The following is a 26418-nucleotide window of genomic DNA, read 5'->3' as shown; positions in this document are numbered from 1 at the left end:
AAAGACATCAACTCGATCAGAAAATTCATTTAAAAGATACAGATTTTTTAATATTTACCAATGAACCAATGGCATAAAATGGCACAAAATAGTACACAGAAAGAAAATCATGGTAATATTACATCCGAGCCACGTAATCCAGTTTAACGCTTCCGCCTCGTAAGCGATAGATCGGGGTTCAAATCCCGGCTCGGACCAACACAACTGGTTATCTGTTATCATGGTAATACTACATCTGGGTGATGTACGCCTATCTTTTAGGGGAAATATACCCATTTTAATCACACTAAGCCGTTCGACCCATTCTCATCACTTTTGCCATTTTCCGCTATTAAATCAACATTTTCAGATGTATCAACAATGGAGAGTTGCATGCTCACTTTTATTTGAGCTATTTATTACTTCAGAATTGTCAAAAACACTTTATAAAAGCTGTAATTCATGATCAAAGTGCTGATAGGCCGATAATAGAAATAGGCTGAGAAAGGGCATAGTTCCCCTATGTCAGAAAAAATGTGTAATTTTACCTCTGAAAATGTGTAATTTTTCTGGTTTCTGGTTTAATGTCACATTTTCAGTCCAAATTACATCAATTACATCATAATTGAGGTATTATTAAACCTTCCAAAATTACACCTTCCAAATTTTCACAATTTTTTGCTGTGCAATAGAGAAGGTCGCCACAAATTTTGAGCCAAATAAAACAAAATCTGAAAATAAAAATGCACACAATTGGACGATTGGACGAAATTAAATTGAATTTCCAAAAATATCCAAAAATATGTTTTTTTTATTTTCCAAATATTTCTGTTTTTTACAGGCATAGGGAAAGTATGGTCAAAAATAAGGCGGATCTCAGAAAACAACAATGTTTTATAGTAAAACGCACAAGCCATATCAATTTTCATCAAATCTTTCAACAATATATACGTAAAAAGTTATGTAAAATTGGAAGGTATATTTTTGAAAAGTTTAATATTACCTCTTTTATGATGTAATTTTACTTCCATTTAGACTGATAAAATGACATTACACTAGAAAAGTGTAAAATTACATATTTTTAGAGGTAGAATTACACATTGTTTTTTTTTTTACTGTGTTTGTGGAATTTATCGCTTAACGACAAAAATTCTAAAAGTTGTTTTTATTAAATACCGAAAGTGGAAATCTTTGAGCTATATTGTAAGGCAAACGAATTGTAGTTTAAAGGAAAAATTAGTGCTGTTCGCTACTCCCACATATTGCATGCAATTTTTTTCTTGTATGCAACAGTGACGAACCACCCTAATTCTTCATACAAACTTTGGGTAAAAACCATTCGGCCCTGTCTAAATATTTTTGAAAAATACAAAGTACACGTTGTTCTGGGAACCCTAAACCCCTCGAGTTGAAACTGCGCAGTTATTTTTGTCATTTTTTGTAGGTCAGTGTAATGATCGTTGCATTCCATTTTCCCAAAAGTTTATTTAAATAAAGAAAACGGTGTTAACATAAGCACCCTTCTTGCATCGCACAAATTTTACATTTCACAAAAGTTTTCGATGAACCCCCCATCCCTTCACCTCGCAACCGTCACTCCAAGTAATTGCCATAACGCTATTTTCATTTCCCAAAATGGACACATTAAAAAAGGGTTATTAAATTAGTCCATTGCATGCAATTTTCCCCGTTCTTCTTTGGCAAAGAATCATCCTTCATTACCTTCTTCCCCAAGGTGCTGTTCGTGCATCGTGGATGACTCCTTCTCAGCCAGGAGTCGAAAATTAAATTTTCGCCTGCCAAAGTTCCAACCTTGCATTAAGAGAGGAGGGAAGCCTGTCTGCTGCTGACTTCGACAGTTTTTCAACAACCAACCGAACACCCGACTCGTTCCGATAAGACCACCATCTCATCCCCTCCAGACACACACACAGGAAAACAAGTAACGAAAAAAAAGTTTAGTGAAGCAAAAAAAAACCGTCAGACATCGCGCCGACCAGGTCGGATATCACGTGAAGCTTTTCCCTCTCGTGGCCGGGTGTTCCGGGAAGCACTCCTGGCTGGCTGGCACGGAGTTTTCCATCCAGTTGCATGTCGACAGGCAATAACTTTAGCCGGGCTCATATTTTCACGTTTCAGGAGGGCCCTTATCTACGAGAGGTGATCCCGGGTAGGGATTGGTTTGATTAGAACACAGCTTGTTAATTTGACGAACTATTTTTCTAATCAGTTTAAAAATCTTCTTTTTGTGGAAACATAGAAAAGTTTTAAACAAATTAAAATTTATCTCACCTAAGACGAACAAATCAAAATTTCTTCAAAAAATAACAAACTTTGTTCTGAAATGACATGGTACCTTTACTCGGGTACTGATTCCAGTATTTAGTAGGTGTGAGGGGAGTGTTTCGTGCTTTACACGGTCTGCTGCCACTGCACTACTAATTTGACTCTAATAGCGTTAACCACAGGTTCGTGACGTGGAATCGATTTTGACTGGAAAACTTACTTTCACGGCGGAGCGTTTTTTAGGTGTGATTTCAATAAGGTGGGATTATCGTGTTGATATTTGGGGACTTTTTGGTTAGGATTTTTTTAACTTTTGAGCTATATGGTATGGGGGCGTTCTGTTTTTCACCAAGTAATTTATTTACAAAGAAACGTGATTTTTGTAAATTCTCCCGAGAAAAAAAATTAAGAATTATTTTTAGATGTATTTGCTTTTGTAATTTAAAAGCACTTTTGTGTGTGTCCATTTTTTCCATCTCTGAATATTTTCATTTTAGAACATTGTTGATCCGACCTCTGGCCTGGCAAAGAATCAAAATTACTAAAAATGAGTTCTAGTAAGTGCTACACTGCCCATAATTGAAGATTCGGCTATTATGCCAAATCCAGTATTCCGATCAAAACGCGTTTTTGTGTTTCTCACCAAATCTTCGCCACGGCAATTTGGCAATTTCAATGGGGCAGTCAGAACTAAACGATATTTAAATGAAATTGAAGTATCAGAAGATGCGTTGGAACATCCTCTACCTCCAGAAGCAAAAATCTCGATTTTGCCAAAAGTGGATAATAGCCGTTTTTTTAATGATGGGCAGTACACATTCGATCATTAATTTTCAATCGATGATACTTTAGAAACTAATTGTCCGATATTTATTGTTAAAAAGTGAAACTCATGTGAAATTTTATCATTTTTTTTAATTTATATTTTTTCGTTTGTTTTTAATCAAAAAGGGTTAGATCAAATTATTTGTTTAAAAATAAATTTTTCATCAACAAATGATTTTTGTAAGCTTTTTTGGAATTGTGAGTTAATTTCGATGCTTTCCAAAATTCACTATTTAAAACTCATTTTTCGACGAAAAACTATATAATAAATTAAAAAAAAACTTTTGTCAAAATCGAGCCTTTGTGATAATAAGTTAATTAAAAATTGGGTAATGTTTTTTCCGTGTACTTATTTTTTTCGAATATTTCTAATCTTAATCTACAACTTTACCGAAGACACCAAATCGATCAGAAAATCTTTTCTTCATAGAGAAACTAATTATGCAAAATGGCTTTTTTGAACTTAAGGGATCACATATAAATCGTCAAAAATGTCAGAGGTGGGTATGATCACACATTTAAACTCTTTTTAATTTTTTTTGCAGGACATTAATATATACATTTTCATCTATTAACAAAACAAATTTGAAGACATTTGGTTGCATCATTTCCGATATTCAGTTTATTTGAAGTTAGCAGTTTCAAAAAACGGGTGCTACGATATCTCAACAACGCTTTGACCAAATCGGCTCAAAATTATGGTGAAGACTACTTAAACTAGTTCTGTGTGCATGACAAAGGCCGATTTTGAAAAAGTTTCTGGTAAACAAAGATAAAAATATGTTTGTGTTTTTTTATGTAAAAAATCGTCAGTTTTTGATTTTTGTATTTTTTTGAAAAAGCAAAATTTCAAATTCGGGCTTCGTCATTCACACGGGATATATCTTCACTCCAAATTTCAGTCAATTTGGCCAAACCCATCTCGAGATATCGTGGCACCCGTAAATCAACTAGGTGTTTAGAGAAAAACGTTCACAAAGTTTTACAACTCGCTTTGCGCATGGCCAAATTGTGAACTTAAATCGTCTCATACTCAGTTTAATCATGAAATATCTTCATGAAACTTTCAGGAGTGATTAAAGTCATCTTTTTAGTGGATTTAGTGTATTTTCTGTAGTGTGAAATTTTGTGATTTTCCACATGTATGTAACCCCTTAAGTAATGGATAGACAAGGTTTCTTCTAAATGTTATTAATTAAAAACAGATTATTTGTTTTATTTTTGAAATTTCAGTCGACTGCTCATAACTCAAATTTATGAAGATTCTTCAAATGAGCTTTCAACGGTTATCGGTTATTATTATTCGATAACAAAAATGATTCTCCTGTCTTTATCTTCCCGACGATGTTGATACTTCAAACTTCCAAAATAAATCTTTTTTCACTATTTAACCCTATCAGGCATGAACAATATTTTTTTTCTTAAGTAGCCTATAATTTTCGTATGGTCCTCGGGATCATTATCCCATCTTTAAATTAAAAAATATTGTTTCGAAAATTCAGGCCTGAAAGGTTGCTGAAAGGGTTGAACAAACTGTCAAAAGTTTTGAAAAATAGATAAAAATAAACTTAAATTACACTTATAAATTTACACTTATCAATTTACATAATTTTTGAGGTAGAAAAATTATTCTAATGGTTTTACGTGTTATATTATTATTTTTATTACTGTTCTCTTTGCTGTCCAAAATTTCTTTATTCAATCTTTTATAAATAACGTATGATGATTTTGTGTTCGGATTTTTTTTATAATTTTTTAAGTGTACCTGTATTCCATATTTGAAAATTTTTCTTCGTTTAAAAGAATAACATGTTTTTTTACACTTAAGAAAGTGTTAGAATTTGTTATTTAATTTATATTACCAAGTTTGTTGACAGAATGCTTTATCATGAGAAAGTATGATAAATAAAATAAAAAAAAACGCCTGCAGTATCCTGATAATAGAAAATAATTAATTTCCAACCGGTAGTCTCGACTTTCCGGATATAAAACGGGAAACAAAAACTCCACAAAAAAGGTATCACAAAAGTGAGCACAAAGTGTTTACCCAAGACCGTCAGTTTTCCTTTTGCAGGTATCTCCCGGGCAAATAAAATAAAGCCAACATTTCCGCCAGAAGTTGATGAAACATCAGCAGACTCCTCTAAAAGCTCAAAAGCAACGACGACGATGGAATGGTGCGCCACCTTCAGAAACCAGTCCATAACGCGCGTTTTAAATTCGATTAAGCCATCGTAAATTAAATCATTTCATAAATTGTGCTTTCTTTTCTCTCTCTCTCGTTTTTTCCCCCAAACCACAACAAATAACAACAACAACAACAACTGTGTCAACAACAACAACAGGGACGGATGTCAAGTGGCGCCCGGCTTTACACTGTCCAAAGTGTTTACGCTGACGCCGCTGCTGGCCAACAACAAGGACAAATGGGGCCTGGCACTGGACGGCCAGCTCAAGCACGAGGACACCAATCTGGCCTCCAGCACGTTGTGAGTATTTGCTTTTTGGCTTGTGTTTTTTCTTCTTTCATTTTTTTTCTAATTTGCAGTTTACTTTAAAGGAATTGTCACCGTTTGTGACAACTGCTGGTACGGTTACCCTACAATTAGGGAGCCACAATTGAAAAGAGCGTAATTTTTTGTTCTGTCTCAAATAATAATTAAAAAAGTAAATAAACGAGTTACACCCTTTCAAAATGTTACGCCCCACCATTCAAAGCTGATGGTTTTTTTGCCTCTCTCTCTGCCCAGAAGGTGTTATTATCCTTTCTGCATAATTTTCCTCTTCCAGTTTCAAACTCAGAGTGTGTGCACAAAAGCGCCACTCGCATTTCCTTCTGGCGCGCGCCCGGCAACTCTTTCGCTTCGCTCACTTTTATTTGAGTTTGTGTGTGTAAATTTCCCCCCAGTGGAACAGAAAACAGAACCGCAGCAGCTTAAAAACGCTCTTCAATTTGAATTTTTACTGCTGCTACGGTACCGTCTGATCTCAGTTTAAGAGAGTTGTGGACTTTTTCAATGAAAAACTTTTTTTTTATACTCCAGCTTCAGTCGTAATTTTGAAAGTTTGCGTTCTAAATATTGTGTTATCTGCGCAACAGAGTTCTCGGAGTGCTTTCTCGTTGTTGTCGGTTGCGCTGTTATTGTTCGGTTGAGTAGGTTTTGCTCAAGTTTTTTTTTTCAGAGCTTTTCATGCTTTCCGGAGTGGTATTTAGTTTGAGTTTGATGGAAAGGGTGTGCCGAGTATTTTGCAGAATTTAGTTTGGCAGCAGTTTTGTGTGATGAAATGAACACCAGTAGGTGTCGATTCGATGAAAACATATCCCAAATATAATAAACATTTGTTGAAAGAGTAAACTGAATGGAAAATTAAATTTTCAGAAGAATCAGCATCAATTGAATGCAAGGAAATCCATTTCCATAAGGCGTCATCCTTAAAGTATGTCACGCTCTACACAGAAAAAAATGATGGTAATATTCATCAGGAAATGGTGACAGATATTGTGGCAAAAAAATGATTAATTTTACCCCAGAAAATGATGAATATTCATCAGTTTTTGATGAATATTCATCAGGTTTACATTTTTACACATTTTTTATGTAATATTACTCAAAAAAGAGGTAATATTCAACCTACCAAATTTTCAACATTCCAAAATTCAACTTTTTTTTCTGTGTAGGGGGGGAGGTCTGAGAAAGTGTGACATTGCGTGTTATAATTACTTTATGGATGAAGCCTAAATGGTTCTCTTCGATTTCAACTTTTCTTTGTATTTTTTTTTAATTTTATTTGGATGAAACTTTGTTCACATCATTTTAATTTTTTTTATATGTTTTTGTGGACAAAAAAGGCATCTTTTGAGCCAGAGAAATCTTGTTTAGAGATACATAGAAAAAAAAATGATGGCAATATTCATCAGGAAATCGACGTCGTCATGCTATTTTGTCGCACCCACCATTTCGACGTTCCGAGAAAAACGCGTTTAAATGTTTGACTTTGAATAAACAAAAACGAAAGCACGCAATGTAAATAATGACAAAGACGTTTTGTTTGGCTGAACATTATGTGAATTGTCCCGAAGTTTGGTTGAAGTTGGTTGCTGGAGTCCCGAGTTATAATTACAAATGTTTACGGTAACTTGTACGTGCGGCAAACGCGTTCTGACCTGAAATCCCTTTGGCCAGTTGTCGCACTTACATCAATTTTCGGGGAGTGACAAGGTAGCAAGTGACAAAAATGCACGAAATTTCGGATTTCGTTCAATATCTCAGGATTGAAATCGAATTTTGGGGATCTGTGAAGGTCAAAGGTCACGTACGACAAGTTAGATTTTGTGTCAAAAAATGTGTAATATTTTCATTAGGTGCACAATGTAACGCATTTTTTTTCGTTAAAATTACTCAAAAATGAGAAAATATTCAATCAACAAAATTTTCAACCTTCCAAAATTCAATCTTTTTTGCTGTTTTTTGTATGTAAAATATCGAAAACCTGGACAAATAAATCTTTAAAATCATTTTTTAAAGCAAAATAGAGTTTGTTATCGAAAAGTACATTTTTTTTATATATATAAAATGCAATGTTTTTAAGTTAAAGCTCCGTGGGTATAAATTTTCGACTTCTTTTGGTTTTTTTACATTTTTAAAATGGATGAAACTTTGCTCCAAGGTCAGAACCAGACAGTGAAAAAAAAATTATAATGAGCGACAGTAATTGGTTTGTTTTTCTTATTTTGGAAAAATCCCCACGTACAAGCAGTACACGAGGCATAACAATCGTCCCAAAGGTCATTCTTATCTTAAATTAGCTGAATTTTTTGAACAAAATACTTCCAAAAGCACACGATTGAGTTTTAGGGGTTGAAAATTCGAAAGACTGGTCAAAACTTGTTAAAATCAATATTAAAAAAAACTTTTTTGTAAAATTCTGATAACCTGTGAAAAATATTTACCTAATGTTTATATATATATTTTTTTTTGTTTTTGTCTAATTTACAACGTTGTAGATCATTGTTACACTCTAAAAAATAAACCTGCTAAGTTACAAATACCACGAAATTTTAAAATGAAGTTATGTAACGGAAAATGGCAGCGATTTCAAAACTATATTTTAAGTGTTTTTTTTTAATGAAAAAATACTTATTTTTTCGAAATTTTGAGTACGCCATCAAATCGGGTCCAATTTTACACTAAAGTCCTTTTGATACCAAATTTCTATCTCTTCACGGTTTTGAGCTACAAACCACTGAAAAACGTGTCTTAGTAAAAATCCAGAAAAATTAAATGGGTCGTACGTACAGCTTGTTTCCACTGACGATATCTCGGTAACCAAAATTCCAATTTTCAATGTTGAAAAATAAAACCTTTTTGAAACTTCCTGGGCTTCAATAAAAAATAATTTCATAATTTTAATATCAAACTTTGATTATGAAAAGGTCTACAAATATGATGTTTTCCCAATTTCATAGATTAGGTCAAGTTTTAAGATTTTAGAAGTATTTTTATTTTTGCTAAAAGAAGAGTAAATTGTAGGAAATTTCCTCAGCCTTTTAAACATATTTTTTTCAGTTGTGTTTTCTTTTAAGATGTATTTGAAAAAAAATGCAAAAAAACGTAAGGAATGATAGTTTTAGATTGTAAATTTCATTTTGCTTTCATAAATATTTTTTTTTTTGTCCAGTTTTTTTTTTATATATTTTCAAAAAAAAACGATTTTTATTATCACAAAATCATATCTCCTAAACCCGACTTTGCACCACCACGCACTTTAGCCCAAAAGATGTCTTTTTTAGTGCTCTAAAACATATTAAAAAATGTTCAAAATTTAAAAATATGTTTTAGTAATTTGATTTTTGGTGATAAAAAGTTAAATACAACAATCTGATATTGTTTTTCCATGTACTTATTTGTTTATTTGTCATAACCTATAATAGATCAAAAATCCCAAAAAGAATCACTCTGCTTTGGCATTTAATCAAAATCTAATGCTGACGCTGAATGGACAAACCTCAGTTCGTAGAACCGTAGAAATCAATTCATTTCGCTGTTCGTTTTATGAAAAAATATCATAAAATGGTCCGGATTTCCTCTTTTTTTTTTAAATTCGTTTTAACATTTGTTCGCGTTATTCCGTTCTTATTTTTTCCGTGTAAATTCTACTTACAAGCCCATAAGATTCAGTCAGTAAATTCTCGAGATTGTTTTTCTAAAATTATGAAAAACGAGTAATCTTAGCAATTCTCTACGTAATCGGTCTTTTTTTTTAATTTTAATTTTTGTATTTTTTAATCCGGCTGAAACTGGTGGTGCTTTCGGTATGCCCAAAGAAACCATTTTGCATCATTAGTTTGTCCATATAATTTTCCATACACATTTGGCAGCTGTCTATACACAAATGATGTATGAAAATTCAAAAATCTGTATCTTTTTAAGGAAATTTGATCGATTTGGTGTCTTCGGCAAAGTTGAAGGTATGGATAAGGACTACACTGAAGAAAAATGATACACGGTAAAAGAAATTGGTGATTTTTTATTTAACTTTTTGTCACTAAAACTTGATTTGCAAAAACCACAGTTTTCGCAGTTTTTCATTTTTTTTTTAAATAAGTGCACATGTGTCCACTTTTGAAAAAAAATATTTTTGAATAACTGCAAGTGTTTAAAAAGAGGAAAATTGATGTATTCTAGGTCTCACCCAAACAACCCACCATTTTCTATCTCACTTCATATCTCAGCAATTAATGGTGCGATTTTCATTGTTAAAATAAATATGAAACATTCGTGAAATTTTCCAATATTTTCAAAAACAATATTTTAAAATTTTTAAATCAAGACTAACATTTCAAAAGGGCCAAACATTCAATATTACGCCCTTTTAAACTTTGGTCAGAGTCGAGGGACATTAACTTAAAAAAATATTTGCAAGGGTTTTTTGTAAATATTGAATTCAAGTTATGGTCTAAATTGTTTTTTAATCAATTTAAAAAAAAAGTTAATTTTGGATATTGAGCAATTCTCTACGAAATCGGTCTTTTTTCTTCAATTTTAATTTTTGTATTTTTTAATCCGACTGAAACTTTTTTGGTGCCTTCGGTATGCCCAAAGAAGCCATTTTGCATCATTAGTTTGTCCATATAATTTTCCATACAAATTTGGCAGCTGTCCATACAAAAATGATGTATGAAAATTCAAAAATCTGTATCTTTTGAAGGAATTTTTTGATCGATTTGGTGTCTTCGGCAAAGTTGTAGGTATGGATACGGACTACACTGGAAAAAAATAATACACGGTAAAAAAAATTTGGTGATTTTTTTATTTAACTTTTTATCACTAAAACTTGATTTACAAAAAAACACTATTTTTAATTTTTTTTATTTTTTGATATGTTTTAGAAGGCATAAAATGCCAACTTTTCAGAAATTTCCAGGTTGTGCAAAAAATCATTGACCGAGTTATGAATTTTTTAATCAATACTGATTTTTTCAAAAAATCGAAATTTTGGTCGTAAAATTTTTCAACTTCATTTTTCGATGTAAAATCAAATTTGCAATCAAAAAGTACTTTAGTGAAATTTTGATAAAGTGCACCGTTTTCAAGTTATAGCCATATTTAAGTGACTTTTTTGAAAATAGTCGCAGTTTTTTATTTTTTAAAATTAGTGCACATGTTTGCCCAGTTTTGAAAAAAATATTTTTGAAAAGCTGAGAAAATTCTCTATATTTTGCTTATTCGGACTTTGTTGATACGACCTTTAGTTGCTGAGATATTGCAATGCAAAGGTTTAAAAACAGGAAAATTGATGTTTTCTAAGTTTCACCCAAACAACCCACCATTTTCTATCGTCAATATCTCAGCAACTAATGGTCCGATTTTCAATGTTAATATATGAAACATTTGTGAAATTTTCCGATCTTTTCGAAAAAAATATTTTCAAAATTTTCAAATCAAGACTAACATTTTAAAAGGGCGTAATATTGAATGTTTGGCCTTTTTGAAATGTTAGTCTTGATTTGAAAATTTTGAAAATATTTTTTTCGAAAAGATCGGAAAATTTCACAAATGTTTCATATATTAACATTGAAAATCGGACCATTAGTTGCTAAGATATTGACGATAGAAAATGGTGGGTTGTTTGGGTGAGACTTAGAAATCATCAATTTTCCTGTTTTTAAACCTTTGCATTGCAATATCTCAGCAACTAAAGGTCGTATCAACAAAGTCCGAATAAGCAAAATATAGAGAATTTTCTCAGCTTTTCAAAAATATTTTTTTCAAAACTGGGCAAACATGTGCACTAATTTTAAAAAATGAAAAACTGCGACTATTTTCAAAAAAGTCACTTAAATATGGCTATAACTTGAAAACGGTGCACTTTATCAAAATTTCACTAAAGTACTTTTTGATTGAAAATTTAATTTTACATCGAAAAATGAAGTTAAAAAATTTTTACGACCAAAATTTCGATTTTTTGAAAAAATCAGTATTGATTAAAAAATTCATAACTCGGTCAATGATTTTTTGCACAACCTGGAAATTTCTGAAAAGTTGGCATTTTATGTCCTCTAAAACATATCAAAAAATAAAAAAAATTAAAAATAGTGTTTTTTTGTAAATCAAGTTTTAGTGACAAAAAGTTAAATAAAAAAATCACCAAATTTTTTTTACCGTGTATTTTTTTTTTCTAGTGTAGTCCGTATCCATACCTACAACTTTGCCGAAGACACCAAATCGATCAAAAAATTCCTTCAAAAGATACAGATTTTTGAATTTTCATACATCATTTTTGTATGGACAGCTGCCAAATTTGTATGGAAAATTATATGGACAAACTAATGATGCAAAATGGCTTCTTTGGGCATACCGAAGGCACCAAAAAAGTTTCAGTCGGATTAAAAAATACAAAAAAAATCGAATGACCGAAATCCTAGAGAACTGCTCTATTTCGTTAATAAAAATTATGCTTTGGCAGAAGAAATGGCACAACATTTACGATAACTTAAACTTACGCTCAATCGCTACGACAAAAGCTATCCCCACAGCATTCCCGACACAATTTGCCAAAGTATCATCATTTTCGCATCCAAGTTGATAGAAAAACACTACAAAGGGACGACCCACATTCTGCTGACCTGGCACGAACACCGCAAAGCCAATTCCAAACACACTCTTTTTCCGTTGTGCCTTCATCTTGGAAAAATCGAATTCAGAAAGGAAAAAAAAACAACCTCCGGAAGCAGCTACCCTTTTCCCGGTGGGCTAAATATAGGGTGCCATTCACATTTATTTGCGGGCCAAATTTTGACTTTGTCAACTTAAAAGCAACCTAATTAAGTCAGTCGTTGTCTAATTGTGTTTGCTTCGCAATCAAACGTTTTATTTTTGGTCAAAATTGGAACCACCCTAACTTGGGGGGTGAAAATCCACATCACTAGCAGTGGGCAAATCAACACCACACGAACACACAAGAAAGCTTTCACTTATGGTGGTTGATTTGTTTTTTTTTTTCTCCTGCCACCCTGCTCTCTTTTGCACAATTTGCACAAATGCAGTCCTGGTTTGAAGTGCTCTCCTTTTTCCGGTTCTGACCGGTTACCCACTTGATATCGTGTGCTTTTGACGTTTGGTTTTTTTTGTGTGCGATTTTCATGATGTGCAAGTTTGAACCCAATCGAAAAATGTTTTATAAGACTGATTTTTTGATATTTTCTGTCTGTTTGAAATGACAAAATACGCACACTTGAAAAATTAAGCTTCAACTTTGTACCCGTTGAAGATTGACAGTGATCGATAACCCTCTTGCACACTCCCATACAATGAAGAACACTTGAAAATATCGTTTTGATATGTAGAAACCAGACGAAAAAAAAACACACACACACACACCTCAGGCTGCGCGTTCGTATTGCGGGGAAATTCCATTTGTTGAATGCAGCTGAAGTTCTTCAACCATATCAATGCAATTTCAATAATTCAAATAGGAAATAAATTCGTATCCGTTGGCATGCTGGGTTCGTTCAACCATTTTATTGAAATATCATGTCGAAAATTCGCATACTGGAAAACAATCTTATCTTCAAAAATATTATTTTTTTTCATCAAAATATTTTCATCTGGTAAGCCAAGGGGAAGCCAAAACGATTGAAGCGTATCGTACTATCACCGATGGCAACTATCGTGGAATAATTGGAATATGCAAATTAGCTTGAAATTGTGCTTTCTCGAAAAGTGGAACGAATGTCAAGCCAAGCAGTTTTTGCATTTTTATTGGAAAACGATACTTGACCGTAAGAAAAGTTGCCTTTTTATTTTATTCGTCTGGCATACAATCCTGAAATCGCATGCATTATTAAATCTAGCAAAAAAAATGAGATTTTTAAGTTTGTAATTTTGCCTTCCTCACTGAGGTAAGGCTATAATCCTGCTCTAAAAATGAACTTTCTATTAAAAGCTCCTAGACCCACCTTCATGTGTACATATCTACTCAGAATCGAAAACTGAACAAATGTCTGTGTGTGTGAATGTGTGTGTGTAAGTGTGTGTATGTATGTATGTGACCAAAATTCTCACTGAGTTTTCTCAGCACTGGCTGAACCGATTTTGATCGAACCAGTTGCATTCGACTTGGTTTAGGGTCCCATACATCGCTATCGAATTGTTTGATGTTTCGATAAGTAGTTCAAAAGTTATGTATAAAAATGTGTTTTCACAAATACCCGGGTCTCAATTATATGCATGTAAACGATGTCCGGATCCATCATCCGACCCATCGTTGATTAGGTTATTGAAAGGCCTTTCCAATGAGTCCAAGACATTGAAGATCTGGCAACCCTGTCTCGAGTTATGACCACTTAAGTGATATTTATGTACTTTTTTGAAGCCGGATCTCACTTAAATGTATGTAAACTATGTCCGGATCCATCATCCGACCCATAGTTGGTTAGGTAATTGAAAGGCCTTTCCAATGAGTCCAAAACATTGAAGATCAGGGAACCCTGTCTCGAGTAATGACCACTTAAGTAATATTTATTTACTTTTTTGAAGCCGGATCTCACTTAAATGTATGTAAACTATGTCCGGATCCATCATCCGACCCATCGTTGGTAAGGTAACTGAAAGGCCTTTTCAATGAGTACAAAACATTGAAGATCTGGCAACCCTGTCTCGAGTTATGACCACTTAAGTGATATTTATGTACTTTTTTGAAGCCGGATCTCACTTAAATGTATGTAAACTATGTCCGGATCCATCATCCGACCCATAGTTGGTTAGGTAATTGAAAGGCCTTTCCAATGAGTCCAAAACATTGAAGATCTGGGAACCCTGTCTCGAGTTATGACCACTTAAGTGATATTTATGTACTTTTTTGAAGCCGGATCTCACTTAAATGTATGTAAACTATGTCCGGATCCATCATCCGACCCATTGTTGGTTAGGTAATTGAAAGCCCTTTCCAATGAGTCCAAGACATTGAAGATCTGGCAACCCTGTCTCGAGTTATGACCACTTAAGTGATATTTATGTACTTTTTTGAAGCCGGATCTCACTTAAATGTATGTAAACTATGTCCGGATCCATCATCCGACCCATAGTTGGTTAGGTAATTGAAAGGCCTTTCCAATGAGTCCAAAACATTGAAGATCTGGGAACCCTGTCTCGAGTTATGACCACTTAAGTGATATTTATGTACTTTTTTGAAGCCGGATCTCACTTAAATGTATGTAAACTATGTCCGGATCCATCATCCGACCCATTGTTGGTTAGGTAATTGAAAGCCCTTTCCAATGAGTCCAAGACATTGAAGATCTGGCAACCCTGTCTCGAGTTATGACCACTTAAGTTATACATTGTGTTCTTTTTTTCTGGATCTAAAAAAATGATGACCCATTTTTGGTAAAAAGTGAGGAAGGCATCAACCACATAGGTGGATTAAGTTAGTTTTTGTTGTAATCAAACATTGTCGATGCTTTTCTCTGTCAAAGGATGCCATCAGTAGTTTTTCTTCCATACAAGGCTCCATAAAGTTTGGGGGCTTTACAATTTATTTTTTTAGAGATCGTTTTTTTTGTATTTTTTTATTCTAGCTGAAACTTTTTTGGTGCCTTCGGTATGCCCATAAAAGCCATTTTGCATCATTAGTTTGTCCATATAATTTTCAACAAAGTTCAAAAAAGCTTTTCTCAACTTTTCAAAAATATTTTTTTTAAAGTGAGCACTTTATCAAAATTTTACTAAAGTACTTTTTAATTGCAATTTCAATTTTACATCGAAAAATGAAATTGAAAATTTTTTGCGACCAATATTTTGTTTTTTTGAAAAAAGGTGTATTGATTCAAAAAATCATAACTTGGTCAAAGATTTTTTGCCCATTCTGGAAATTTCTGAAAAGTTGGTAATTGATGTCCTCTAAAACATATCGGATTTTTTTTAGCAAATCAAGTTTTAGTGAGAAAAAGTGAAATTAAAAAATTATCAAGATTTTTTACCTTGAATCTTTTTTTTCAATGCAGTGTTTATCGATAGCTATATCTTTGCCGAAGACACCAAATCGATCAAAAAATTCCTTCAAAATATACAGATTTTTGAATTTTTATACATCATTTTTGTATGAATAACTAGCTGCCAAATTTGTATGGAAAATTATATGGACAAACTAATGATGGAAAATGGCTTCTTTGGGTTGCACTGCACTATGGGGTATCAGGTGGCCATAAAACAAAAAAAAACCGACACACTCTAATTAAATTCACCACTTTAATGCCTCTGGGCTCAAATATATGAAAAAAATCGAAAATTAAACTTTTTTCAAATAATATCAATTTTCATTTGTTTTTATTGTAATAAGCACAAACAAGAAAAAAACATTTTTGGCCGCTCGCTTCTATGGAAATACCCCATAAGTGCACTGATGGCATTATAAAAGTTTCAGCCGGATTAAAAAAATACAAAAATAAAATTAAAAAATAAAACGATTTCGTAGAGAATTGCTTAGTAGTTAACTCACTTCCACTAACAGTTTAATAACCAAAAATCGCATCTTTTGCGCTATGGTTTGTGATGGTGCAAAATCTGGTAATGGTAATGGAGTATTTTTTTTTTAGATAAAGGTTTTTGATAAAAAAAAATCGTCAAACTTATTTTTCAAAAAGATTTTTAGAAGCAAAATCATAATTTCAATCGAAAATAACTTTACAAAGTGTACTTTTTTTAATAAAATGGTTTTTTTAAATGTTCATATTTTTCCTATTTATAAATAAAGCAAAAAAGGGAACCTTCATTTTATTTATTAAAAAAAATCTTGAAAGTCTTGGTTGAAGAAAAGTTGATCCAGAAAAAAAAGAACACATCAAAAATATTCGCTTTTTTTTTGTAAATAACATTTCGATTACTAAAATTAGTTTCTCATAATACCTATTTTTGAGATTTTTCAAAATATTTTTTAGGGGAGCAAGCTGGTATGGTTCATGATTAAAAAAAAAAAGATTTTTGGAAGACAAAATATTGTCAAACCATGTTTCAATAATCTCTTTTTGATAACATATTTTCAAAATTTTAAATCTAGACCAACATTTTAAAATTAAGTCCATTCCAAAAGTTTCTCTTGATTCGGAAAGTTTGAAATTATTTGATTGAAATTATCATAAAATTTCACAGAAATTTTATTTTTTGCATTGAAAATCGAATCAAAAACTGTCGAGATACCTTGAGTTGAAAAATGAGGGTGAGTTATATGACGCTAAGATAACCTCATTTTTCACAACATTTTAACTTTGAGAGGCTGTATCACATCAACCAGCAGTTCGATCAAAAATGTCAATAAAAAATGAAAATTTCACAGCAAAAAGTGTTTAGGTGCATTTCCTTAATGAAATATTTATTAATTGCAAAAATCTGAAAAAAAATCATAAAAATACCTGATAATGAATATAACCTGAAATAAAGAACTTTATCCAAACAAATGTAAAGTTATTTTCGATTGCAATTTTGGTTTTGCATCTAAAAATCATGTTAGAAATTTTGCTTGATAACTTTTTTTTTCAAAAAATCACTACTCAAAAAAATATTATATCGGTACCAGATTTTCTCAAAAATTGAAAACAATCGATTTTTCGAAATTATACAGTTAGTGGAAGTAAGTTAGCTAAAAAAGTTGGAAAAATATACAACTTTGTTGATGACCCCAAAACAAATCATCATATTTTTTTTTCTCACGATACAGATTTTCGAATATTTACATGCCCATTTTGTATGACCAGCCCGTAAAATTTTATGGAGACTTGTATGGAAAAAATAATGAAGTAAAATATCTTTTTGAAATATGGTTTACATAAACTTTCAACCGAATAAAAAAAATACAAATTTAACAATCGCTAAAATAAATAACGAAATTGTAGTCTTTTTTTGTAAAAATTGATTCCTTTTGGTAACGATTATCCCATTCCTTGTAAAGTTATGGAAATCGTCATTAATCAATGATTGCCAACTAAGACGTCAATGACTGTACCACAAAATTATATAAATTTTGAAACACAATTGATTATGATCAAAAATTCTTTCAGTGGCTTCACATGCTGATTCCTTTTGGTGCTGAAATTCGTTAAATTGAATTTAATACAGAATATTTTATAGTGATGATCAAATTTCTTCCAAAATGATCAACGGCTTCACCTTAATCGGTAAAAGGATGAAATCGAAACATGCAGGCTCAATGTGGTTAACAATCAATCTGTTCCTGGAAAAAAGCGTCCAATTAATTTGCACATTTTAATTGGAAACACACGTCCATTCTGGTTGAATAAATATGAAAATTTAGAGAACATGATGATTCAACTGTGGACAAACATTGAATGTTTTCCAAATAAAACAAAAGAAAAATCAATACAAGTTATTTCATGGGAAAAAGAGTAAAATTAGTAATAAATTCAGTAACTATTCTTCTGATCAATCCATTCATCAAATTTGGTACTTTTCCCAGCAATTCTATTTTTTTCTGCGGAAAATATATTTTTTGAACTGCTCCTTTGTCAAATCGCCCCCTATAACTGTCACTCACCAAACCGTTTTTCTCAGAAGCGATAACCTGGTAAACTTTTCCAAAAATAAATGGTGTCTCTGAAATTCTGACGTGGTCCGCGAAATGTTCACCCCGCAGGCCTTATTTCAATTCTTTTATTAATTTTCTTTTATCGGACGCAGAAAAAATAAAACCTAGAGCTTTTCACAGATTGACGCCTGCTGCTGCTTCTTCTTCTTCTTCGTGTTTTCGTCGTGTGCTTGGTATTTTCTCTATCTCTCTGTTTTCTTTTTCTTTCCTCAAAATCAGGTCTCGCAACATGGTCGATGGAAAGTATAGGTACATCAAAATTACTACTGAAATTTTTAAATTTAATTTTTACAAATGTTTCTCCTCACCTTTCAATTCGGTTCACATCATTGCTCGTACCCTCGAACCACCTACCATCACCATCTGTCATAAATTGTTTTTAAGCTTTTGTTGTGTAAACACATTTCCCTCCGTGCAGTGTCCGGTGTTGCCAGTCGAGCAAATAAGCTTACAGCTTCCGCAACAAATCAAGCTCGCACCGACGTACTTTATCAACACAGTTCCGTTGTACTTAAGTCAACAATGCCCTCTTCTCTTCGGTGTTTGTATTTGCTTCCCATTGTTTCCCACTTGTAAACATTTGAACTTTTCGACACCTCCCGGCTTTATTTTTCTTTTGTGAGATTTTTTCTTTCTCTCTTTCAGAGTTCAACATTTTATTGCATTGAATCGATCCGGATTTGACCTCAAAGTCCCCCCCCCTCTCCTCACCTGTCCACACGACTTTTGTTCAGTTCAATTATTTTTTCCTGTTTTTTTTTCTCGTTTGTGTTCTCTCCTTGGTGTGAAAAACTTAATTGCTTTTATGCGTAACGGAAGGCAATGTTATTGATGTATGTTCGCCAGAGTGTCAATAAAAATATATCAGAGAAAAATAAATACGAAACGAGTATGAATTTGTATGCTTTCCAATATGGACACGTTTGACGTTGTGTTTGTGTATATGGGTAATTCTCCGCCAACTCACACAGCAGTTGCCCCGACCCCTCTTCGATTTGCGTGAAACTTTGTCCTAAGGGGTAACTTTTGTCCCTGATCACGAATCCGAGGTCCGTTTTTTGATATCTCGTGACGGAGGGGCGGTACGACCCCTTCCATTTTTGAACATGCGAAAAAAGAGGTGTTTTTCAATAATTTGCAGCCTGAAACGGTGATGAGATAGAAATTTGGTGTCAAAGGGACTTTTATGTAAAATTAGACGCCCGATTTGATGGCGTACTCAGAATTCCGAAAAAACGTATTTTTCATCGAAAAAAACACTAAAAAAGTTTTAAAAATTCTCCCATTTTTCGTTACTCGACTGTAAAAAATTTTGGAACATGTCATTTTATGGGAAATTTAATGTACTTTTCGAATCTACATTGTCCCAGAAGGGTCATTTTTTCATTTAGAACAAAATTTTTCATTTTAAAATTTCGTGTTTTTTCTAACTTTGCAGGGTTATTTTTTAGAGTGTAACAATGTTCTACAAAGTTGTAGAACAGACAATTACAAAAATTTTGATATATAGACATAAGGGGTTTGCTTATAAACATCACGAGTTATCGCGATTTTACGAAAAAAAGTTTTGAAAAAGTTGGTCGTCATCGATCATGGCCGTTCATGGTCACCCGCGACAGACACGGACGACGAAACAAAGAGAAACGCAAAAAGTAACTTTTTCAAAACTTTTTTTCGTAAAATCGCGATAACTCGTGATGTTTATAAGCAAACCCCTTATGTCTATATATCAAAATTTTTGTAATTGTCTGCTCTACAACTTTGTAGAACATTGTTACACTCTAAAAAATAACCCTGCAAAGTTAGAAAAAACACGAAATTTTAAAATGAAAAATTTTGTTCTAAATGAAAAAATGACCCTTCTGGGACAATGTAGATTCGAAAAGTACATTAAATTTCCCATAAAATGACATGTTCCAAAATTTTTTACAGTCGAGTAACGGAAAATGGGAGAATTTTTTAAACTTTTTTAGTGATTTTTTCGATGAAAAATACGTTTTTTCGGAATTCTGAGTACGCCATCAAATCGGGCGTCTAATTTTACATAAAAGTCCCTTTGACACCAAATTTCTATCTCATCACCGTTTCAGGCTGCAAATTATTGAAAAACACCTCTTTTTTCGCATGTTCAAAAATGGAAGGGGTCGTACCGCCCCTCCGTCACGAGATATCAAAAAACGGACCTCGGATTCGTGATCAGGGACAAAAGTTACCCCTTAGGACAAAGTTTCACGCAAATCGAAGAGGGGTCGGGGCAACTTTTCCCGATTTCGTGTGAGTTGGTAGAGAATTACCCATATGTGGTGTCATTTATGTTGAATAAATGTGTATTTTTATTTATTTATCACTGACGTAAAATGTTTCCAACCTGGGTTATTTGGAATTGGAAGCCAATGTAAATGTGCTCTTCGAATGTGTTCTTTTAACGTGTATATTTCAATAGTTATAATTAAAAACAAAATTTAAAAATCATCTTAAATTCCTTTTTTTTTATATTTTTTTTCCTTCAAATCATGAAACCTTACCTTCAATTACCCTACAATTTTATGAGTGTCACATCACCAATGGGAATTAAATCATCATATTCAAAACGATGCCATACTCTGGAGAGTGCACTTTTGCTGCCAGCAAACAGCGAGCTGGGGAAACCCTGAACCATTTTCCCGGGAACCATCGTGTACGACAAACCGCACACACCCACGCAAGCACGTGTCCGGGATTATTGAATTTGAGCCGCTCGGCGGATGTCGTCGATGACAACGACGGCAATCACAAACTGATGGATGGAGCTTTTCAGCGGAGATTGATTTTTTTTTTCACATTTTTCTCATTTATTGCAGGACTTTATTTTGTCGAAAATCATATTAGATGATTTTTTTGTAAACTGAGGGAATTTGCACGAATTTAAATAAAAATCAGATAACATTATATTTATACCAAATGTTAGCATTTTCACTTCAAATTGAAAATTGAAAGTTCAGTTTGCGCTGAAAGCTCACAGCTCGACTGGGAGATGGCAGGGAAAAGCCACAAGTTTAACCTGAATATTTTAGTAGCAGTTTATGAAGCTACCACCACCGGCAGATAGTAACCCGAAAACCACCAAACCTCGGAAGCCACCAACCGCATCACCACGTGTAAAGTGGATTTCGAGGGTGGTGCTAGATTTTTTCCCAAAAAAAAAATCAGATGTTATAAACGTGAAATGATAAGATTTGAGACAAAAAGTTGAAAGATATGAGATTGAAAGGACAAATGGTCAAAAGTGAGAAAATGAGAAAAAGTCTCAATTTATAATTTATTGTTTAATTTTTAAAAAAAAAATTTTTGTATCATTATAGTTTTTTTCAATCATTTTATTTTTTTTCCTTCCTCCTGAGGTAAGGCTATAAAAACACTCGAAAAATGAACTTGCTTATTTGACCTCGTAGACCCACCTTCACGTATACACGTATACGTATGTATGTCTGTAAGTCTGGACTGGCTGAACCGATTTGGTTCGTTCTGGTCTCAGTCGATCTGTCTTGAGGTCCCACAAGACCCTAGTTAATATTATGAAGTTTTGTAAAGTACTTCAAAAGTTATGCTTAAAAAATCGATTATAACAAAAGTACGGAAGATTGTAAAAAGGGTGTTGTGCTATAAATTTTTAGAGAGTTATTTAAAAGACCTTTCCTATCAAAAGTTATAAGCACTTAAGTGTCATTAATACACTTTTTTGAGGCCGTGCACTCACTTTATTAACATTAGGAAGGCACCAACCACCTTAAGATGAATTAAGCAACGTTTTTATGTATCATTTGTTTTTTTTAATTCAAAAAGTTCATTGCTTACACAAGTATTTGGAGATATATTTTTTTAATTTAGTAATATTAATGTTAGTCTACTAGTTCAAACATAAGCGGTTCTTAAAAGAGTTGTATGAAAAATGAGTATGAACTCAAACATGTTTTTACTAATTTTATATTTTAACAAAATAATGTATTATATTTTCTGTATTATATTTGGGATATTTTTATTCTTTTAAACCTATATTGAAATTCTGTCATAAATATTTATTATTGTTTCATCATTTTTGTAAGTTATTAAGTTGTTTCAAAACTGAGTAAGCTGAATTTGAAAATTTTTCAAAGATTTTAATGTTGTTTAAAAAAGATTTATTCATGTTTCTGTAATATTTCTGTAAGTTTTTAATTTCTTTCAAATAATGTATGCATGTTTCAGTTATGTTTCTACCTTCCTTCAAACATGAGCTGTATCTTAGAAAAAAAAATATAAAAAATACGGGACTCAAGTATATTTCAAAGAATTTTATAATCTTTCAAAGTAATTTAATCTTGCTTCTGTAATTTTTTTAAAAAGTTTTTCTATAATTTTAAACCTTATTTTGTCGGGAGAATATTTTTTTTTTAATTTTTGTTTTATTTGGTTCCGTTGTTTTTTTTTTATTTGTGCACTTCCTTTAAAAGTCTTCGAAAAAAGACGGAACTCAAAAATATGTTCAATTCTTTTAAAAATAAATATTTTTTGCTTCGATTTTCTTATTTTTTTTAAATAGTTTTCCAAATAAAATTTTGTGTTGTCTCTGTTGAGGAAATGAGGAAAAGCCTGAACTCAAACAGATTTTAAAGATCGTTATGTTGAACAAAAAAAAATGTCTTCCTTTTGTAATATTTTTGTGAGTTTTTCCAGTCTATCAACCGTTTATTTGAACCGTAAAATATTTTTTTATTATATTTTTCATTTCAGTTATTTATGCAGGTTTTATTTGCTGGTTCATAAAAAAAGAAGCTGATATAATTTTTATTTGACACTTGCGGAACAGAGTCATACCTAACCATCAAGTCACTAACATTTTCGATCTTTTGTCCGTTCGACATTTCTTCTACTACGATCTTTTTTCATTTGACCTTTTTCATACATTTTTATAATTTTCTAATTGATATGTTATTTCTCCCAAAAATGAAATTTCACCAACAAAAATCAGATTCAAATTAAAAATTTGAAAAGAGCTGTTTTATTTTTCTTTGAGAACATTCCTTTTCATATTTTTGAGTAAATTTACAGAATTGGTGTTATTTTACAAAAAAAAAAAAAAAAAAAAATGATAGTACTGCAGATTCAGTGTCGCAAAATATGTGTAACTTCACATACCCTTTTTTTATTTATTGATTTTGTTTCCGATAAGACTTAAAAAAGTCCACGAATTTACAGCAAAAATGTTTGAAAAGAAATGTAAAATTTTATTTCTTCAAGACAATTTTTTCCTATGTCCAGTTTCCTACGATGGGATAAATCCCAAACTTTTCAAAAAAGATTTAAACATCTTTTTTTTAATAGTTAAATTCGATATTTAGACATCAAAAGCATAAAAGATACCTAAACTCATGTTAAAGAAAACTTGAGAAAGATCGTAGCAAGTTTTGGTGATATTTTTATATCAAGTTTTAACACTTAATTACCCTTAGTTAAAAAAAAACTTCGATTTATCTATCAAATTTCAAAATTTTTAAAATCGTCTGAATTTATATAAAAGCACCTTGTTTTATTATCATTGTCCGGAGCGTTTGGTACGGTATGTCCACGCATCCTTCCTCCCCTGTAGATTCTGTGAAATGTGATCCGTTCTCAGAATCCTCTCTGCGGTAAACACAACGCAGTAGGGCTGGCCGCTTTAATTTTTGTATTACATTTTCGGGTATTCTCGGATGTACTGCAATTATTAATATTGACAAGAAAAGTGCTTGGGGCGTCATCTAATCACAAGACTTTCCACCATGCTTTCATCGGACTGGCTGCGTTTGTGTTAGATTAGATTAGAAGCACCTTGTTTTATTATCATTGATTCCATGTTAAAAACACAATCATTGACCATCAATTTATCTTTACATACTTGAAATACAATCGTATCTCTCTCCAATTAAATTCAATCCAGGTTCATGTAATGACGAAAAACAATATTCATTCCCCCACAAAAACTCTCCCATAACCGTTTAGGGCTGCCAAGCACCACCCGAAATTGGCTTCATTAAATCATACTTCGTTTGTGTGACCTTTTTCCGCTTCCTCCACGTCCCTCCTCGCGTTTTTCACCGATTTCACTTTCCTCTTCTCCTTATGTGTGTCAGTCCTCCGATAACAGGTCGCGTTTTTCCTCCCACCCCCGCCCCAAAATGGCAAAATTAGAAATGACGCTAATTTGACTTTTATATTTTCTCTTTCTGTTTCTCTCTCTCTCTCTCGGCACCGATTTGCCTGCTACCTGTTCACCATCGCCATCAACCAGAATTGCCGATCCGTCCCAGCGGGAAAACCTCGGCATCATCGTGCAGTACAAAGTGAAGGTTAAGCTGTGCATTACACCACTCGGCGGGTAAGTGTGGGGCGACGTCGGCGACGACGACGACGAATTTGATTAGTTGAAGTGATTTGCTGAAGTTGTTTGGTTTTTGGTGGAGGCGCTTGGTGGTTTCGTGGGGCTAACGAAGTTTGATGAACTACCAGGTGTCTCCATCGAAATAATACTGAATACACCTTGTGTTTTTTTTGTAGGCCGCGGGTAATCGGCTCACCTCCCACTAACATTTACACACAAGAACCTCTGTAATTACTATTACCTTTAAGTAAAATGTAATTGCAAAAGCCGACTCGGTCCTAACCAGGTCCCAGCACCGAAAAGGACCTAATAAAAATAATTTTATGAAAAAAACACCTATTTTTTTGGGTTTGTTGGAACACCAAAAGCAAAATAAATTAAATTTTGTTTGTTGGACCTTATAAAAAAAAAACTCTAGAAATTAAATATCATTTGTGATTTTTTTCTTCGAAGGTATTTATTTAAATATTGTCAACGCAGTTTCAATCTGACTGATGCCTACCAATAAAAAATGAATTTTTCATCCTTCCAAAACATAAATGTTACTGTGTACACCCCGATGGTTTGATACCAATTTTTTAGTTTGACATCTTCTTTACACGGAGCTCACACACACTACCAAACGTTTGGTTTGACAGTAAGTGTGAGTGTCGTGTAAAAAGTGACAGTTCGTCACTCGGCGGGTAACTCTGTCCTATGAATTAAAATTCGAAATAAGTACACCATGTACTTCCGAGTGCTGCGTAAAATCAGACTTTTTTCAGTAAAATCGCTGTATCTTGCCAATAGTTCATTTTAGTTTGAGGTCTACATTGATTATTATGTAAAGTTGTCCGGAGAACACGATGGTGATAAAATAAAACAAATAAAATTATAAGAAATTGGTCAAAACTGAATTTCAATACTCAAAACGGTAAAATATTTTATTAGTGGGCATTTAAGGGTTGACATTTTATTTTTGTCGAATTCCTTGGACAATTTTCTATAAAATGCAACCTGTAGAAAGTCTTTTGCTTAAGTATTTGCAAAGTTATGATTAACATTCCAACGCCCAAGGCTCCAAAAAAGTTGGAACGGTAACTTAAACTCAATGGTTCTCGGGCATAACTCAACCAATCAAGATAATTCTTCTTTCCAGTGATTTGTTAGGATGTCTAGATGATTCTGAACTTTGCAAAACTTAATTTGATCAAATCTGTAATTTTTGCGATCAAAAACATCGTTCCAACCTTTTTTTTCGCGTGTAAAAAAAAAATCGCCGAAAATGCCGCGGGGCAGTCGTTTAAAAAAGGTGGAACGATGTTTTCGGTCGCAGAAATTACAGATTTGTTCAAATCAAGTTCTGCAATATTGTAGGATCATCTAGACATTCTTACAAATCACTGGAAACAAGAATCGTCCCGATTGGGTGAGTAATGCCCGAGAACCAGCGAGTTGAAGTTACCGTCCCACCTTTTTTGGGAGGCTTGGGCGTCCGTGTAAGTTGGACATGCGTTGGGCGTTCCAGTGTTAAAAGAAAAATAAGTTTTTTAGAAAATCGTCAAAAAAGTGGGCGGTGCCAAAAATAGAGGGATGGTCCAATCAGCACCAAACTTGGGATTTCTGTTAACTATCGATAGATGAACGTTCTCTCCAAGTTTGGTTCAAATCGGTAAAGGTCGAGTCCAGAAGTGTACTCAGTGGACCTGGAATGACCCATATATCAAAAAAGAATATCTTAAAATTGTGACTAATGACACAGATTTCGACTCAGAGACTAAATCTTTCCGAACTGTGAATTATTCGACATGTCCCAAGTTTTAATAATATGGTTCACAATGTGTGTATTCAAATAAAACATTTTTTTTATTGAC

General features: G+C 32.9%; 1 protein-coding gene across 1 annotated transcript in view; it reads left to right on the top strand.

The window, feature by feature from the left end:
* The window catches only part of LOC120421841 (beta-arrestin-1), a 182705-nt gene that overhangs the window by 135232 nt on the left and 21055 nt on the right, over positions 1-26418 (top strand). The window contains exons 7-9 of the mRNA XM_052708315.1: positions 5436-5579; positions 18409-18438; positions 24476-24562. Coding sequence (XP_052564275.1) covers positions 5436-5579; positions 18409-18438; positions 24476-24562 — 261 coding nt within the window. The remainder of the gene's footprint in view (positions 1-5435; positions 5580-18408; positions 18439-24475; positions 24563-26418) is intronic.

This window comes from Culex pipiens, chromosome 2, assembly GCF_016801865.2.
Source record: "Culex pipiens pallens isolate TS chromosome 2, TS_CPP_V2, whole genome shotgun sequence".
Taxonomy (NCBI): Eukaryota; Metazoa; Arthropoda; class Insecta; order Diptera; family Culicidae; genus Culex; species Culex pipiens.
The sequence above is the reverse complement of the archived record's forward strand: the minus strand, read 5'-3'. Positions and strand labels throughout refer to the sequence as shown.